The sequence below is a fragment of the Amblyomma mixtum genome, chromosome 2 (genome assembly GCF_055824585.1).
Source record: "Amblyomma mixtum isolate Tamu chromosome 2, ASM5582458v1, whole genome shotgun sequence".
In the NCBI taxonomy this organism is placed as follows: Eukaryota; Metazoa; Arthropoda; class Arachnida; order Ixodida; family Ixodidae; genus Amblyomma; species Amblyomma mixtum.
The window spans coordinates 295051137-295071026 of NC_143013.1; the positions used below are offsets into that span (position 1 = coordinate 295051137).

General features: G+C 48.6%; 1 protein-coding gene across 1 annotated transcript; it reads right to left on the bottom strand.

Moving 5' to 3' along the window:
• Positions 1–10208: 10208 nt before the first annotated feature.
• Positions 10209–15406, bottom strand: LOC149364553 (uncharacterized). Its single transcript, XM_089570144.1, has 5 exons — positions 15257–15406; positions 14513–14574; positions 12486–12593; positions 11508–11534; positions 10209–10337 (listed from the first exon to the last, which is right to left on the bottom strand). The coding sequence occupies exons 1-5, from the start codon at positions 15366–15368 to the stop codon at positions 10254–10256; spliced, it is 393 nt and encodes a 130-aa protein (XP_089426270.1). The 5' UTR covers positions 15369–15406; the 3' UTR covers positions 10209–10253.
• Between the last annotated feature and the right edge of the window lie 4484 nt (positions 15407–19890).

The following is a 19890-nucleotide window of genomic DNA, read 5'->3' on the forward strand; positions in this document are numbered from 1 at the left end:
TACGGAGTTTCTATCACTGTCGTAGCACGTCTGTTGTAGCCGAAAATGTGGTGACGTTGTCCCTGACCAATGAACGGGATCAAGGCCTCTATCTAGGTTCACGGGTCTTACTGAACTACATAACCACACCTCTAATTGGGCAAGGAGGAGGGAGGGGGCGTTGTACAATTAAACAGCTGTTGCCTTCTTCATCTCCTCGCAGGAGGGTAATAACTTTGGGAATTTCGGCGTTTGGTAAAAATAAACTTCAAACTTACAGACGTTTACTGAGCCAAAGTAGACCGACCGATCGCCAGGCAGTCTGGTCTATCAGGGTCGCGCTTGCCCCTCCCACATATATGCCGCTCATGCCTGCGGCCTTCAAAGGTGACGACCAGTGCCGATCGACGGTCGTCAGTTTCGCAAACCGGAAGTGCTTCACGAGCGTGAGCTCACGGCGGAGCTCGTTTTAACTGCATCTTACAGCGGACAGCTGCTTCATAGACGCACGACGAACAACATCACGTGAATGGTGGAGGTGGACCTTCGGGCGAAACCGCCAGCACGTATACACTATACACATACACGTCGCGGCGCGCGCCCGCGTATGCGAGTAACCCACGACTTTGCTTTCTTTCTCTTCATCTCGTTCTTATTCGACGCACTCTCTCCCCGAGCAGCGGGAGCTACGGCCAAGGCCTCCTATAGCTACCCCTGTAGAAAGCGCAGAGGCACGTCGCTTCGGCCGGGGGCGAGCTAGAGGCGGCGGAGAAACCGCTCACGCACACACGCTCTCTTGCGCTACGCAGTCCTTTGCTCGGGGGTAGACAGAACGTCTTCGCAGCCCGTTCAGGAATCGCGCGGCTGTCCTTGCGCACACGCTCACGCACGCCCCACCATCCGGAACCTGGAAAGTAGGGCCGCGCGCAATGTGCTGCGCGGGCGAGTAGCGGCGCGTGTTGCTCGCAGCTACTTCTCCGCCTTCTTCGTTCCGACACACGACGCAAGCACCGCACACAGTATACGCGCGCGTATGCACACGCAATACCTGAGCAATACTCAGTCCACAGCGCATGTACACACGCACAGCACACACGCGGTCGACATGCTGCCTATGCGCACACACAATAGCGCGTGTGCGTAATGCCTACAGTGTGCACGCACCACACATGCACAGCATATCCACACCTGCAACGCAGCACAGACAATTCACTCAACATACAAACACAACATACACTCACCGCACACGACGCGCACAACGTGCACCAAACACACAGTACATTCGAGCATGCACCAAACACACGCTACACTCGAACATGCGCCAAACACAGTGCACTCGGACGACATACACCAAACAGACAATGCACCAAACACACAATACGCTCGAACGTGCACCAAACAACGCTCGTACAACATACACCAAACACACAATAGACTTGGACATGCACCAAACACACAATACACTCGAACATGCATCAAACACAGTAGGCTCGTACAACATACACCAAACACGCACTCAGACACACCTACACAAATGGCCTTTCTCTTTCGCAGCCGGGTGGACAAGTATATAAGCCTCTTTGTTTTTGTAGCGCCGAAGTAGGCCTATAGCTGCCCGAGGTAATGTAATGATCCGAGAAGATTCGAAATCTGTCAATGTCATCGACCACCTGTTGCGTGGAGGAACACGAACGCGGGCATCTAAAGTCGCACACTCGTCGTCATTGTATACCGAGCGCACTCAAACAGCGGTCATGTTGTTGGCTCGATGTACTAAACGCTCGCCAATGTGAGGCGACGTGACCCGAGCCTGAGCGTCGCCTTGGAGTTCATGCGAGACCGTTTTTATCATCACGACCTGCGTGTATATACTGCTGTACAGAGTGACGACTGACGGGCCACTGTAGGAACCTTGACGGACGCGTGACGGGCACTGGAGGAGGAGCACGACCAAAGTGAAGGGCTGGGAAGGTCATCTGTCCAAAGGCCGCGGACCACTTCTTATCAGCAGCTGCTCCTGTCATTTTCCCCTCGTTAAACGATCGTGATCGACTTCGGAGGTCGGACGTCGATGACGAGGAGGACGCGCTCACGCTGTGACCGCAGCTATTGTGCAGCTCACCAGGGTCACTACACATGCTGGAGAAAAATTGTTCGACGCCGGAAGTAGTTAAGACAGTGCATTGTCGACGTCTGTTAGTAAATTGGGAATCCTGAGCAGTGTGGGTGACGTAGTTTGGGGCGCAGTTAACAGTCTGCTGTAGTAAGGCCGAGAAAAATTCAGGGGCACTTGACTGTCCAAAGTGCGTAGAGGCGAAAGCGTTTTCCGCACCACTTTGATTGCCTCTGTGGCACTGCTGACGTCACACATAATTAATGACTAATTACTAAGCAACGACAAATTATTAATTATTGGCTAGTTACAGATTGATGATTAACTAATTAACTGCTAATTATTGGCGCTTAAAGTTCACCGTTAGGAGTGGAGCACGACAGCGTGTTGTAGCGCTGCCAGGGAGTTCAGGGAACGCGCGAACTACTTATCAAACCTCTCCCCAAAAACATGAACCCCACCTACCACGAACCCCGACGCAGAGCGCGCGCTCGGGCGCTCCACAAACACTATGGCGCGGAACCGTTTGCCGTTTGGGTGAATGCTGCATGCACAGGCGAAGACGCTGTTGTAGCCATCACAAACCCCTCCCTCCAACCGATTGCCACCCTTCACATATCCCCCGCTGCCACTTCCGAGGAGGCCGAAGAGGCCGCCATTGCCGTGGCCATCACACGCACGGAGGCTCGATATATACTGTCAGATTCCAAAACTGCCATACTAAATTTTGCTCGCGAGAGAGTTCACGTCCCTGCATTTCGCATACTGGAATCCCTCGCCGCGCACCCGCCCCGCCATGTGGAGCTGATATGGGTGCCTGCCCACTCCGGGAATCCCGGAAACGAGGCCGCCAACGCTTTAGCCCGAGCTTCTCTCAACCGGGCACCGGCGGCCTCCGACCTGGGGTTCTCGCGGGAGCGCATGCACTCATTCAGTGAAATGACGCAGGCCTGCAAAGCCGAGCGTCGGCTCTACCCCCCACCTCATCCTTCCCTCAACAATTACCATCATATACTTTGGAGGCGGCTCCAAACACGCACTTTGCCCTCCCCTTATATACGAGGTCTGTTAGAAAAGTATCCGACCTTTGGCCGAAGAAAAAAAACTGGCATAACTGGAGCGTTGGAAAGCTAATAATCTTCAAAGTAGTCTCCTTGGGACTCCACACACTTCTCCCAGCGGTGCTGCCATCGTTGGAAGTATTCCGAAAAGGCCTCTTCCGGAATAGAGTTTAGCTCAGCTGTCGTGGCAGCCATAACGTCCTCTCTTGTCTGAAATCGCGCTCCTTTCAGTGTCCTCTTGACTTTGGGAAACAGCCAAAAGTCGCAGGGGGCCATATCAGGAGAGTAAGGAGTCTGTTGAACTACAGGAGTCTGGCTTTTCGCCAAAAAAGTCTGAATCAAGTGCGAGGAATGTGCAGGAGCATTGTCGTGATGGATGCGCCAATTTTCTCGTGACCTCAACTCCGGTCTCTTGCGCCGCACAGCACCACGTAGGCGACGGCGGCCTGTAGGGTGCGTACTCGTGGTGCGCCACACAGAGGGAGTCAGCATCACTTTGACGTTGCTGCGCACTTCGCGGGCCTTCTTTGGACTCGGTGACATGAAATGCTTCCACTGTGACGACTGGGATTTGGTTTCCGGGTCGTACCCGTACACCCAAGACTCGTCTCCAGTGATTATGGTGTTTATGAAGTCGGGGTCACTGTTTGTGGAATCTAGCATGTCCTGCGAGACTTCAACACGAAGCTGCTTTTGCTCCGCCGTGAGCAGCTTCGGCACGAATTTCGCCGCAACTCTCTCCATGGCCAAATCTTCGGGGATAATGGAATGTGCAGAAAAATTACTGATGTCCACCTCTTCCACATTTTCTCGGATAGTCACACGACGGTTCCGCGTCACCACAGCGTTCACTTCGGCAATGACCTAGTCATTTCGGCATGTTGATGGCCGGCCAGAGTGTGTCTCGTTCTCCGCCGATGTGCGACCATCTTTAAACCAATTGTACCACTGTTTAATTTGTGTACTGCTCATAGCATCTTCACCGAAAGCCGCACTGAATATTCCGAACAGTTTCCACTTGGTTGTCATCCCATTTCTGGCAAAATTTGATGCAGTAGCGCTGCTCCTGTCACTCCGCCATTTTCCTTGTAATAAAAAACCGACGAGAGCACTGCGCACTGCCTCACTCAAACGCTGCCTCGAAGCGACTGACGCTATCGGCAGGCCGGAAAGAATACGTACATGCGCACGAAGGCTCAACGTCGGCTGGTGCAAGCGCGCTTGTTTCATATCCATCAGGTTTTCGCAAAAAAAAAAAAAAAATAGTCGGATACTTTTCTAACAGACCTCGTACGCTCGCGATATCACCCAGTCCACACGAACCTTTCCTGTACCCTCTGCCACCACCCCAAAGCCACTCTCGACCATATTCTTTTCCTCTGCCCGGCGGATCCTCCCCCGCGGGGCCTGGAGCACCTTACCACTTGGGAGGCTTGGGAGACCCTACTGCGCTCCGAGGACCCGGCCAAGCAAACCATCGCCACATGCCGGGCTGCCAGCGTCATGAGCCTCCTAGACATGAACGTTTGAGTGCAGTGGGGCCGTGCGGGGGCCCAAGGACCGACGTGTCCAAAACTCCCGTGTTCCAAATAAAGTTTTCATCATCATCCACCACCCGTTCGGCGCGATGCCTTGCCCTTTGAACGCAACGCTTTTTGAGGAAACGAAATGGCGCAGCCATATTCTCTGTCATCTCGGTGGACGCCTGAACCACATCGTACAGGAAGGGAGGAAGTGGCAGTGAAAGAAGAGAGAGAAAGAGGGGCAGTAATGAAGAAAATGAAGATTGTATTTCAGGAAAGGAAATTACGCAGTAACTGTCTCACATATCTCGGTGGACACCCGTCATCCGTTTGTTGAGGAAGGGAGGAAGTGGGAGTGAAAGAAGAAAGAGAAAGAGAGGCCGTAATGAAGAAAATGAATTTGAGGAAAGGAAATTACGCAGTAACTGTCTCACATATCGCGGAGGACACCCGTCAAAAGCGTGACACCTCCGCTGACAAGCTTCTGCTGACAACTTTCGGTCGACAACGATGAGGCATTAAAGGCTTTACTATTAAATTTCCGAAACCTGCAACCTGATGCGGCAGCTGGTGGGGGAGGGGGCGCGGGCCGCGGTAGGGCGGCCACTGCCTTCACGAAGTTAGCGCACAGGTCAGAAGGGGTGCAGCGGCTACGTAGAGCCATGTAGAGGTAGGATCGCCAGTAGCGTGGCATTGGGTTACATCACGCCGCAGCGCGTGGCTACTGCGTTCACGAAGTGAGCGGCCGGGCTTACGCCTTCTCACATGTAAACAATCTTAAGAGTCTCTGCCGACTTCTTACCTGGCCTGATGCTCGTGACCTTACTATGCTGTCGCTCATGACATTGCTGCTTTCGGGCCAGTCAGCGTGGCTTGTTGCCATGGCTCATTGCAGTGACGCCATGCATGACGTCATTGTACATAGACCAATCAGCGTGGCCCGTCGCACACTACTGCGTGCTGACCAATCAGCGTGGAGCACAGGTACGACATCAACGCCTCAAAACCGGGGAGCATGCCCTTAACGGCTTTCCCTGTAAATTCGACAAGTCTATGTCATGAGAGAGTGCCAAATATAGAGTCTGTGCGGTCATTTACTGTTTCATCGTCGTAATCGAGGTACAACTATTAAAGGGCGAATACCCCTTCTGGTGAACTCCTTTTTCACAATGAAATTGTTATATACTTCCATTTTCTGGAATACAAGTAATTAGTTGCTCTTCATCACTTTCGGATGTTTGCTACAGCTTAACGTATTCTTTCCCCTGCTAACTTACCTCGTGATCCAGATTTTTACGTAACTACATGGCGCATGTTAAGCATTACGTTTGTTTTCTTCATGTAAGCATATTCAGGTCCTTCATTACTCACTGTACTCCCCTCCACAGTTGGAACCAGCAATTCGGCGGTCGGTCACTGAGGTTACTCCTCGTGAATTCCTATTACTATTACCAGTTCTTACAAATTTGACGCCCTCCCATCAGACTACCATGTGTGTGCTGCTAAACAACTGCAAAGGAAGTAATCGCACGAGTTTACAATTGCGTCATTAACAATGTGTGCAGAGCGCCATATATACGAATTCTTTGTTTAATTGCATTTGCAGATAAAAGGACAGCTTCAGTTTCTGGTCACCAAAACTTTCAAGAAGCGGAATAAATTTTATGAAGTTCATGAAACGGCTGCCTTTGCGAGGAATTCCACCATTCCATTATTATTTCATTAATTCTTGTGGTACCTCAATAGCATCAGTACATACCTCGTTTGAACCACGGTGTTTATTTATGTTTGACACAAGCATTCCTTCGAATAAGCATTTGTACCAGTCGTTCGGAGTATTGGTGTACATCATATACAGGTAGATGCGAGTGGCTGTCTGAAATGCTGATGGAAACGGAGCGATCTATCGAAAAACGCAACAGAAAATTATTTGCTGTCACAACAAATTCCCCTGTAATATTTTGGTGCCTGACAATCAAAATTCTTGTAGTAACAAATAATTCTGCGCACTTTGCCACATCGTTAGTCTGCAAAAAGATCAAGTGGTATTTGTCAAGGCTTACGCGCAATGCGGTACGAAAGCGATAATCTACTGAATGCAGTGCCTTCTTGAAGGTGCCACACTCCATTCCTTGTACCAACATGCAACTCTTGCAGCGTATGTCGCCTTCCAGGAATGGTCATATTAAACGGGAGCAGCTTAAAATATTTCCTGTCTGCTTGATGTGCGTTTAGACAAACCTGTTGTGCATGTTTACCCGCAGAACACTTCTGCAGTTGCACCTTTTTTCTTACCGAGGTACCAAAAACGAGGAAGTGTTTTTTATGTCAATAAAGTAAATTCACGATTAATCGATGTGGATGAATATGAGCCTGTTCTCCTCTGCGTCGTTATGCGAAATAACCAATAAAGGAAGAAGGAAGAGAACGAATGCTAATAAAAGAAAGAAAGCAAATGGCAAGAACAGAACCCTGGCCAGTCCCCCCAAGCTTGGGCATATGTGCCACACCTTCAGAGGCAACAACAATAACAAGTGCTTCCTAAATTATTCATCTTTTCTAGCGTAGTGAGTACCCTGTCTTGTTAGATGTAGTGTGTAGTAGTCTGTGTGTGTGCGTAGTGTCTGCAAGTTTGCTAGAAAAGATGATTAGTTTACGTAGTCATTACCAACTCGCCCAGCTAAACACATCAACCAGTACATTTGCTCGCATTTCAAGCGCTTCTGGCAGAATCGCCAACTCAACTGACTGCGCTGACAGTATGTTTCCCTCAGGTTTCAACACTGACATTCGCCCCTGCCGACGATAGGTGGAGGTCTCTGCGCAGTGGTATCACGTCACTGTGGTGCAAAGAGAGACCTTGTGCCACGACACCAGTACTATGACCGCGAACCAGACACTGCAGAAGCTGTGAATCTATGTTATCAGCAGGCCCTGTTTTGGAAGTTTCCACTGAGCGAATATTCTAAATTCGCTCCGCACCTGTTTGTTGGAGTTCCACTGCGAAGGTGATGACCACGTGGCGAGAGCTGACCTGTGTCTCCTACTACATTACCTGGGCCGAAAAAACTACTCGTCATCGCATCGATAACTGTAGCGCAAAAGTGAATGTTACAAAACGTATTCCATGAATAACTGCGGTTTATGATACAGCGCCCTAAAGCAGAATGTGTCGGTGGATGTGTTGGCTTAAATGCGATGGAAGCTTCTATGCAGCTGATCCATACCGATTTGGACATGTCCATTAATTCTATAAAACACTTCCATAAAACGAGCCCCGGTGATGAAAGGCAGTAAACCCTGCAAAACCTGACAGGAACACCGTCGCCCGCCTTTGTTGTTGTTCTCATGTTAGTACTGGTACATATACGGTCAAGTTTGCTTTTGGAGCGCCAGCATGGGAAACATGGCAAATGCTATTCACTGCGCGAGTGAATATAATGATACTTGCCAGCAACTAGAAGACGTCCCCTGGAAGATTCCTATAGGTTCCTGTAGTAGAAAACTGCGCATCTTTTTAACGGCACTTGCCGAGCGTACCTCTACATTTTGCTGTCCACACTGAACGTGCGCGTGTCATGTGACCTTAATGGCGCGTTTCGAAATGCGCTTTAACGCAATGGGAGACTGAAGTTAGTTTGTAGTTTAGCTGTAAATTGCACAACAAAATACACATTAAAGAATCATCAAAGCATTTTTTTTTTCAACTCTCAAGGACTCCTATTTGTTTACCACACGCAGCAGCACAGAAAGCCTTCGGCGGCTCCATTAACCAATATGTATATATATATATATATATATATATATATATATATATATATATATATATATATATATATATATATATATATATATATATATATATATATATATATATATATATATATATTTTATGGGCCAAACGCTATTTCTCTTCACGTTGGCTTGAGTATTTTGGTTTAGCCAAAGACAGGTTTTTGTTAGCAAGCAAACGTGACCAAGTTTAGGTGAACATACGGCATAGTTTGCAATAAATACCACCTAAAGTTCAGCCATCGGGATACTGCCATAAATGATGACGTCAGCACACGTCTTGAGAGCGCGGGAGATACAAACCGCTTCAACCCGACGTTGATCACAGAAATCACTACCCACTTCAAGAAAGAAAGACAGATCTTCCCAGAACCACATAAATCCCTCAGTAAAACACAACAAGTCAGTTGGCGGCAGCTCTAGACAGACACTTTCTTTAATCCGTACATGTACTCCATATGGTTCCCGGAGCAGTACAGCCCCGTCTGTTCTCTCTGTGGGTACCAAAAGGCAGACACACCGCACATCCTATACTGATGTACTCAAGACAAGCCATCACACAGACTGCAGCTCTCTACCCAATCTCAGTGGGAGGCCGCGCTGCTCAGCTCGGACCCGGAGGTTCAACTTCGAGTCGCAGAGCGAGCCGAAGAGGTCACTGTACCGAAGAGGTCGCCGAACGACATCGTCGGTCGGCCACCTGGCGTCCAGCCTAGAAAAGGAGCCCACCGCGGGGACGGGAACATCACCCCAATCCGCGCATAAAACCTCTTCTTTAATAAAGTTTATCTCTTCCTCTCATGAAAGAAGTCTAAAATGCAGTGGAACTGGTTTAGAGACTCTTAACTTCACAACATCTGGAGGCAAACAAGCCAATCTTATTAATTATGCGTTTTGTTAAACATCCGTAGGAGTTAAGTTGCGTAGCCGCGGGCGCTTTAATGACGGCATACTTGGGTTAGTTTGTGACTGCGTCCGGCCCGCTTATCCGCCCGCCTTGAGCGAATAGCGCCGCACATTAGCAGCAGAGCCAGACAGCGAGCTGGCACGTTCGCAACGCCTCGTCGAGATGTCGCTCGTTTCTTTTTGGAAGTTCCGTGGTGGCGGGTGTTTTCGCGTGTTATCTCGTGCGTTCTGCCACGCGGCAGATGCATGTGTCGTGGATTCTGTCGCGCGGTAAAAATTCCTATCGCAGGCTATCCGTACAACAGACTCCTTGGTCGCCTTTTGTCGCGCAACAAACTTCTGTCGTGTCTTCTGTCGTGCGACAGAGATTTCTGTTGCTGGATTTGTCGTGAGACAGACTCCGCACATAGCTCTTTTAGCGAAACCACGGTGATATCATAAGCATACGCTGTGGCGAGAATGTGATCCCCGGCGAGTAGCATTCGACCGTGCCAGTAAAAGCCTCGTTCTGTGACGTTACACTCGAAAGCCCAACTTCGTTAAGAAAATAAGCGAAAAAGGGAAGTATTATTATTCACTTTAAATAAAAAATTACTATTTACTTTACTTGATATACTCATTACTGTGCATTTAAGCGCCATACTTCAAATTCAATTATGTAACGTTTCAAGCCAAAGAAAACGAAGAGTACGAGAAAGGTAAAGATTAAGGAGGCGACGTCGGTCGAGACGTATGCATGCTATTGCAGTCCCTTCAGGACAAGTATTTTACATTTGGCGCAGCCGACAAAACTCCAGTTAGCGGAGAAACATGCACCTCAAAACGTACATTGTTGTGAAATTTTAATAAAGTAGCTGCCCACGACGCTTCCACGAGTCATTAAGAACCTTCATGTACCATCACATAGCGGGTGCTGTTCAAGCAGTGCCAGAGAACATACTCGGTGAAGTTTTTGTCCTCATCCTGCAAGCAGAAAAAAAGATGCCGATCGCTGAACTGGCCACCTCAATTTTTTTCGCTTTCAGAAACTCTTAATTTATTGTATCTCAAGCAAGAACAACTACCGCTCTAATATTCATTACTTCACTGTTAGTTAACTAATAAAAAGCACAAAATGAAACGCTAGGTAGGAAAATTGTTTGTATTGTTTGCTGTTTAATAAGGGAGTAACTACTCATTGCTTTTATTGCATTGTTTGTGACCCACTGCCTTGTTATTTTCATGAGGCTTTTCAGCTTTATTTTTGTTCTGCAAAACCTATTATTCGTAGACCAGAAATTCTGCCCTGCACTGTGTTGAAACAAATAAATATAAAACGTATACGAATACTCATGAGAAATCACTACAGAAAAATGATAGACACACTGAGTGCCACTGTTGCGTAAGCACAAATTTGGATGGTTACTTATACTGATTATGCGAGGTGGGTGTGAGAACCGAAAACTGAAGAGGCGGCTTAATCCCTCGAAATACTCGGAGCCACTTACAAGCCGGTCGTGAAGCCACGAGTAAGAATATACATGATGGAAAGAAAGCTTAGGAGAGGCCCGCACTATCCGAGCTGCATGACAAAAAATATGCCGGAAGTCACGTATTTTCGCAAGGAGTGCTGGGAGTGTTTGGCCGATGGCGCAGCCAATAGTAACGTTGGGCGCGGCGTCGTCTGCATCATCGGCCCGTCTGTCAGTTGAGACGGTGGTCAGCTATAGCGAGGGAGAGGCCTCACGTACGACATACTGTCCGCACTTTCTACAACTGCCCTATACACTAGCATTTGTTGGGTGTTTGGTGTTTTCACCCTAGACGCTCAACAGGACCGTTACTACCGCTGAGTATACGCGGTGGCCTAACTAACTAAAAGCAAATTTATTTATCATTTGTAGGCAAGCAATAGCACCGTCACTGCTCGCTACGGAGTCTATTAATCCTTGACCAATGCACAAAATTTTCGTACGCCTGGATCGGAGTTGTCTCCTCATAGAAGCAAACTGAATATTGCAATCGTTTCAGCTAAATTGACACGGATTAATTCAGGGCTGTGTCGCGTGCTCCTAAAGGTCTGAAGGAGCAAACTCCACAAAATCTGACGCCATCTTGTGACACGTGATCCCCAGAGGGTCCGAGTATCCGTACCTTGACTTGCATCACGGTGAGAGCAACCTGCAAGGCAAGAAGGCAGTGCGCAATGTTGTGTAAGATCACACATCGCACAACTGTGTAGTTTACCTTGTCCTCCTATTGTGCCGGACATCGCGAACAGAATCAGAGCTTCAAAAAATTGGGGGGGGGGGGGGGGGGGGGGGGGGGGGGGGGCACCGCATATACATGCAGAACGCCATTCTCTGTGTGCAAGGAAGTGAGACAGCTAGTGGCCCTCTCATTCCCTCAAAACCGATTTTTATGGACCCGCCGCGGTGGCTCAGTGGTTACGGCGCTCAGCTACTGAGCCAGAGTTCCCGGGTTCGAACCCGGCCGCTGTGGCCGCGTTTCGATGGAGGCGAAACACATAAGGCACCTGTGTGCTGGGCGACTTCAGTGCTCGTTAAAGATACTCAGGTGGTCGAAATTACTCGGGAGCCCTCCACTAAGGCACCTTTCTCTCTCTTTCTTCTTTCACTTCCACCTTCATCCCTTCCATTTGTCCACCGTGAGATGTGAGACAGTTACTGCGTCATTTCCTTTCCTCAAAAACCAATTTCCAGTTTGTTTTTTTTTTCAGTAGGTATGCAATATACACAGGTATTACTGTTAGAAAGAACTGATTAATCCGCTTGAAAATAAAGCATCATGTTCATACCTTCCTTGTCAACGTTCATTAGCTCTTCAACAAGAACTAGACAACCTGTCTAACTGGTATCACTTTCATTGCATGCGCGTTTATGTGAGAGAAGACAACCAGTTCATGTGTTTTTTTTTTTGTTCGTCAATGGGCCTCCATCCGGTTGCTGTATTTGCATGAAATTAGCTTTCAAGGTTGCTAAGTCATGCGTTTTGGCGAAATGTGTCAGCGCAAATAAGACACAAAGTGGCGGCAGCAGCAAAGCCTGCGTTGTTTTGTCCGATCCTCCTCAAACTCGGCCCGGCGCCCGGAGCCTCAGCAAACGCACTCACGTGGTTGTTGACAATGCGCGCCCCTTCGACGCACATGTCGGTGAGGGCGTCCACGATGTTGCGTCCCTTGAAGAACCGCTTGCTCCGCTTGTCGAGAAGCGTCACGACCTGCAGGCATACGACCAGAGAAGGACATTCGCCGGAGAGGCAAAGTCATGTTTCGGCGAACAGTGGGAGCAAAGAACTAACAGGGGTGTTAAATGGGGAGCCAGAGCAGCACCACCTAGAGGGAGGATGAAACCCTCACGACCTCCTATTCCAGGCGCCTATGTTACTAGACTGGACTGACTGACTGACTGGACTGGCTGACTGGCTGACTGGCTGACTGGCTGACTGGCTGACTGACTGACTGGACTGGCTTACTGGCTGACTAGACTGACTGCACTGACTGCATTGACTGACTGCACTGACTGACTGGACTGACTGACTGACTGACTGACTGACTGACTGACTGACTGACTGACTGACTGACTGACTGACTGGACTGGCTGACTGGCTGACTGACTGACTGGACTGGCTGACTGGCTGACTGGATTGACTGCACTGACTGACTGCACTGACTGACTGCACTGACTGACTGACTGACTGACTGACTGACTGACTGACTGACTGACTGACTGACTGACTGACTGACTGACTGACTGACTGACTGACTGACTGACTCAGGCTATGAGGGACGCCGTAGTGAAGGGCTCGGGAAATTTCGACCACCTGGGGTTCTTTAACCTGCACAAACATCGCACAGTACACAAGTCTCTAGAATTTCGCCTCCATCGAAATTCGACCGCCGCGGCCAGGATCGAACCCGCGTATTTCGGGTCAGCAGCTGAGCGTCATAACCACTGAGCCACCACGGACTGAATGATTGTCTGACTGATTTATTGACTGACTTATGACTGATTGACTGACTAATGACTGATTGATTGACTGACTAGTTGATTGACTGCTTGGCTGATTGATTGACTGATTGACAACGCCCACGCCTGACTGCCGACGCGACAATGACTTTTGCTGAAATTAATGACTGCTTATCAGGAATGAAAGGCGCGGTAACTGTCTCACTTCTCGGTGGGCACCTTAGGCGCGCCGTAAGGAGGGGTAGCAGTGAAAAAAGAAAGAGAGCAATATGTGCCGTAGTGGAGAAAAAAAGTTGAACTTTTTTCCCCGGAATAATTTGGACCACCTGGGGATCTTTCACGTACACTGACATCGCACAGCACACGGCCGCCTTTTGGCGTTCCGCCTCTATCGAAACATGGCGGCTGCAGTCGGGTTCGAACCCGGGCACTCCAGCTCAGTAGCCGAGCGCTCTAACCACTGAGCCACCGCGGTGGGCACACTGTCAGCCCCCAATGGGATTTTTAAAGAGGTGAGCACAGTCGAAAGCAAAAAGAGCACAAAATACCAGAAATACCTGTTATACAATGGAAAGCACATAAATAGGGTCTTCACGAGGTGGGTACAGCTGGGAGGAAAAGTACTAAATGGCAGACAGTTATAAAGCGCATATCACTGAAGGTGACGCAAGTTCCGTTAGTTTGGTGTTAATACAGCCAGTTCGGCAAGCTATAAACATTTTTAAGGCAAAAGCCTTATATGGCCTATTAACAACGAAACATGGCGGCTTCGACGTCCAGGAAAAGTGGTCCACAAAACCCCCAATGGCGCATTCAGCAAAAAAAAAAAAAAAAATATTATTATTATTATTCCGAAGGTACGAGGAATTACTAAGGACTTTCTGACTGCGAGGCCAGCACGCAACTCATAGGCCACAAAACTTTTTTTTCCACCATGGCATCTATTACAGTGATACAATTTCTATGTACAAAACTCTCCAGGACGCAGGAAAAAAATTTATCTAGAAATTCTCCGAAGCCAGAGCAGCTAAGCTTAACCTACCTGCAAAAGCGCTATGAATGCGCAAAGATATATGCGTATGACTGTATGACTGGTAAGCAAAAGTAAACGAGCGCAGAATTTTACCTCGGCTTCATAAGCGTGTAAAAACGTCGAGAAAAGACACTTACATGCGGTTGAAGAATCCTCTTGGTACACTCCAGCATGTGTACCTTCATGTCCCTGGACATTTCTGCAGAGTTGGAACTGTTTACATTTGCGGATTGAGAGCAACATGCACATACGTGTACTTTTACAAACTACTACCATTTTTGGGCCGAAATCTCACTTTGTGTTCCCCTGACCGCACAACCTATGTACAGTGGTGGATTTCAGGTACCTTTAGCGCGTAATTTTAAAAAAAAATCGCAGAGCTTATTTTTTCCGAGGCTGCGGATGAATTAGTTCGAAATACTGCGGTGCGTTTCACCAATACGCTCACGTTTATTCTAATGACACGTACAGATAACTCCATTAACCGTACAGGCTATAGTGCGGTAAACACGGCATTATTCTAATGACCCTGTGTTCCCCTGACCGCACAACTTATTTACAGTAGTGGATTTCAGGTACCTTTAGCGCCTAATTCAAAAAAAAAAAATCGTAAAGCTTAATTTTTCCGATGCTGCGGATGAATTGGTTCGTAATACTGCGGCGCGTTTCACATATACGCCCGCATTTATTCTAATGACACGTACAGATAACTCAATTAACCGTACAGGCTACAGTGCGGTAAACGCGGCGTTATTGTAATGACCCATATAGATAAATCAATTAATGGCGGGGCCGCCCCAAATTCACGATCTTTGCGGACAGCAAAGCTGGTTTGAGTTGCGATCAAACTGATGGCTATAGAACAACTATGCGCGCATTACCGCAGAGCAACGGTGGGCCGGCTGCATTGGCCAAACGCAGTGGTGGTCCGGCAAGGCAGGAGATAGTCAGAAGCAGAAGCGCCGCTGATGACGGAGCAAGGAAGTTGTCCATGGCGGGCAGCTCGGTGGGCCTCTCAAACCGAGCTTGTCCACCCCACGAGTTATCGACACGTTAATGGAGAGGGACGTTGCGGCGTCAGCCTTTTCCTTAATCAAAATGCGCTCTGTTTGCTCAGACTGCGCACACACAGAAGTAGTGGCCGATCCCCTACCTAAAAAAAAAGTGGACTTGGCTAAATCTGGTGCTCAATGAATTCGGTATGTACACACATGGTTCGTATATATTCCAGCGATTAGATCAATATATAGAGAAGTATTAGCGCAACAATTAGTCGCTCGTGGCGAATATTTATTGGGGCTTGTTTATTTGCGACAGATTCGAAGCCTACGAGAAGACAGAAAAGAAATGTTTCGCTTTTTTATTATCGGAATGTCTAGCGTTCCGTCCAGACGGAACATTTGCTGCTGCTGCAGTTCCGTCCAGACGGAATATTTACTGCAGCCAAAGTTCCGTCCATACAATAGACAGTTTTAGCTTCACGTACGTAGAAGCTTCACGTAAGTAGAGCGCTTACGGGTCACCAGTGCGCATGCGCAGAACGTGAAGTGTCTGCGTGGGCCGCACGGACGTACATGAGATTCGGATCTTTGCGTTGCGGCCTTCACGTTGCTTGCTTGCGTGCGTGGCGTTGGCAAGATGGCGGCGCCCTGCCCGCCCGCTTCACAACGATAACAGCTTCGTCGCTATTCCCTCGACTTGGTATCGTGCTGTAAACTGCTGTATTTGCCTTCAGTTGGTCTATCCTTGCTTTCGCATGATGTTTTAGGTGAGCACTAGCTTTTGTTTTCCAGATAGAAATCCGTTTCAGCAGCTCCTAAGCCTGACGGAGAAGCGTTTGTGGTCGTCATAGCAATGAGTGTGCCGACGGTCTCGCGAGACCACGCGAAGCTCAAAACCTCGCGGGATATCGCGAGACCCTCGGCACGGTCAGCGGGAAATGCAAAAAGGTGCACGTTTTGGCTCCATACGCGCACGTCGTCAACATGAGTGGGACACCAGCGCGCCTTCGCTTCTCGAAAAGCGATGATTTAATTATGCTGCGGGACGTGAAGGAATGCAACCCCTTTGAAGATAACATGGAACATACAGTTCGGTGGACTGAAATTGCTCAGTCAGAAGAAAGGGGGAAAGTATTTACCGCCCGCACTGTGGCTTGGCCTGGCTCCGCTCCAAGCAGCTCGACTAAACAAAATTAGTTTTCTTTATCTGTACGAGATGGCGCGGCACAACATGCTAGTGCATTTTTTAGGTTCTATGGCAGATATACACAGTTTGCATCCCGTACGTGTAGCTAAAACTGTACGAAGCGACACGAGCGTACGCTCACGTTTACGTGCGTGAAGGTTCTACGTACGTAAAACTAGAACTGTCTAATGTCCGTATTGTCAATACTATACAAAATGGGTGATTTCTGCCCACATAAAGCATTTATTTGCCTCTGGAATAACCAGTTGACAAAGCTGCATTCAGATGTTCTCTCTATGCATTTATACGGCACCAAAATATCTGTCCGCGTATTGCGTTTAGTTACATCCTCGAAGGTATAACTTCCGTGCATGCATGCAGGATCGAGAAAATGACACTGTTAGAAGCAGAGTGCAGGAACTCTTCGCGAAGTGATGTCGCTATTTGCGCTGCACGATGACGTAGCGCGAAAAAGACTAAGACGTACACAAACGGTCAACAAGCATTATGCAAACGCACCAACAATCCCAAGCCAAAGCTCGTTCTGTTGACATTTCTCACTGACTGCTTGGAAAATAAAATGATGCAGCAGAATATCCTGTCACACATTAGGCGGAATAGGATTGCCACTTTTTTAAATGGTCATGCAAAAGTCTGCAAGCAAGCTGGTTTTCCAATCCCTAACGCCAGCTTTAACTCCGTCTTGACATAACTCATGTGGCAGATAATGCTGGACAGAACTGTATGGTGTCAGATACAGTTCCGTCTGGACGGAACGCCATCGACGCCGCCGCGGTGGCTCAGCGGTTATGGTGCTCGGCAGCTGACCCAAAAGACGCGGGTTCGATCCCGGCCGCGGCGGCTAGAATTTCTTTGGAGGAGAAATTCTAGAGGCCCGTGTACTGTGCGATGTCAGTGCACGTTAAAGAACCCCAGGTGGTCGAAATTTCCGGAGCCCTCCACTATGGCGTCCCTCATGGCCCGAGTCGCTTTGGGACGTTAAACCCCCATAAACCATAAACCAAACCAAACCCCATCGCTACATGCAGTTCCGTCTGGACGGAACTTTAGCGCAAATTGTAGTTCCGTCTAGACGGAACTCTAGCGCAAATTGTAGTTCCGTCTGGACGGAACTCTAGCCACAGCCTTTTATTATTTTCTTCGCACTACCATGCCATGCGCGCCACACCTGTGGCGCAGTAATGCCGTTGAAATGAAGTTACAGTATCTGCACCGCCCTACAAGTTTTTCACCGTTTCCTCTTATTCCTAATTATTTTTTTTTGTTCGGTAAGAGGAGGGAGGGAGTACGAATACATTGCAAAGAAAGTGATGAAACGGACCTGGCGAGAAGAGGACGAAATGATGACACAGAGAGAAGTGGCAAGACGATATGGAGGGGTATTCAAGGGTGTTTGAAGCTCGAGAGGATAGGGGCTAATGAGAGGATGAAGTGGGAGGCGTCAGCAAAGATGTAGCGACCCCTTTTAATTGGGACAAAGGTGTAAAGAATAATATGTTACTCTCAGTGCCTGCCTGGAAAAGCAACCCTTTCAAGAGAGCACATACCGGACAAGATGAAATTTACCTTTCTTCCTTTTCGATTCTTCTTCGCTACCTTTATTTCAATCTCCATGTGTAAGGTACCCTAGCGGTGGCTCAGTGGTGAGGGCGTTCGGCTACTGAGATGTAGTACAGTCGGCGACAAAAGACTGCGTACCACGTGTTCCTCAAACGAAGCCGATAGCTCCGCTATTAGCCGGCGGTTGGAGACCACACCTGTGGAGCTGGAAAACAAAATTTTGTTCTTTCATTTCCACGAGTGTGGTCTCCAGCCGCCGGCTAATATTAGAACTATCGGCTTCGTTTGAGGAACACGTGGTCCACAGACTTTTGACCCTGACAGTACCTGGGTACCAACCCGGTCGCGTTTCGATGGAGGCGAAACACAAAAGGCGCCCGTGTGCTGTGCGATGTCGGTGCACGTTAAAGGCCTCGAGGTGGTCTGATTATTGGGACCCATTTGCTCCCCCACAGGTACAGATGTATCTCTGAGTGACTGCACGTAGAGGCCTCCGAGTCAGCTGAGGCACAGGCTAGTTACTGTTTCTGTGCACGAACTGCACCTGCTGCAACTAAAACAGGTTTTGTCGCATGTCTTATAAGAGCTTTGACCTTGTGCATGCGCCTATAGAGATGATAGATTTAAGATCTTGGCCGTCACGTCTTCCGTAGACAGCCTTACAGGCCTTGGAAAGACTATAATCCAGACGCAGTACAGTTTTATAATTTGTAATGACTGATTCGAGTTGAATTGAAAGTCCTTTATCAGGCAAGGGAAGCGCATGGATAGTGTGCGAAGTTTTAAATTCTCCAGATATTTTGCTTTCTTTTTTTTTACTCTTTTTACAGTGAGGAGCAATCAATGCTCGCAGCAGTAAGGCTTACCCGGATCATCCAGAAGCTGGGTTTTGGTGTATGCATTTTCACGCCATTTTTTCATATGCCCAGTATGTATAAGGAGTGACTTAGCAAATTTACATGCTTACTGCCTGAGCTTCTAATAAAGGGACCTCAAACAACGCATATGTGCAGCCTGCGAGGCCTTTTCGTGTATCACCATGACTAAAGCAACGACGTAGACACCAACCGACTGCATCTTCCCCTCCCCAAACACCCCCCCATCCCCTGGACGCCAAGAGTGATCCCACATCTATGGGTAGCGTAACTTGCGTCCAGTACCCCCTCCCCAGAATACGCAGTCACCACCACAACCACCTCGCTCCCTGATTATTCGGTGGACGGATAAATGGATAGCTGTCAAGAATGTATGTCTCTACTACAGAACACTGTAGTCTCTACTGAAATAGTGTGGCAGACGGTTGCGCCACCTATAAGTTGAGCTTTTTTTTTTTATAGTGGTGACCTGAAACTTATTCTTTGTTAATTTCATGGTGAGCGATCGAGTTTGGGTCTGTAGGGTGACGGAGAACGGAGAACAGGCCGTGCACCTGGCGGAAGAAGCCGCGAGGAGTCAAGACCTCTTTGCCTGCTTCTAATCTCGTAGGTCCCGGACCCCGTCACCAAGGCCTGCGTGTCGGGGACGGTGATTAGGGGGCCTCCTTATCTGGCGGAAAATAAACTTGATATCATCATCAGGCCGTGTACTGCTTTTTTGTTCTCCCTGGCGCTTGGCTTCAGCAGCCAATGCGTGTCGAGCAAGGGCGGCGCAGCGCCGATGATGGCGATAGCGCGGCTACAGGTGCAATCAAACCTCCGGATTTCATTCCATGGTCCCTATGGATGAGTTTCCCGGCTGGTAAGATCGA

Bases quoted from the DNA above. Each gene is read 5' to 3' on its own strand.
- LOC149364553 (XM_089570144.1), bottom strand. From the start codon at position 15,368: ATGGACAACTTCCTTGCTCCGTCATCAGCGGCGCTTCTGCTTCTGACT. The intron at 14,575-15,256 runs GTAATGCGCGCA...CCAACTCTGCAG, and splicing joins CGGCCCACCGTTGCTCTGCG to AAATGTCCAGGGACATGAAG. The intron at 12,594-14,512 runs GTAAGTGTCTTT...GTATGCCTGCAG, and splicing joins AGAGGATTCTTCAACCGCAT to GTCGTGACGCTTCTCGACAA.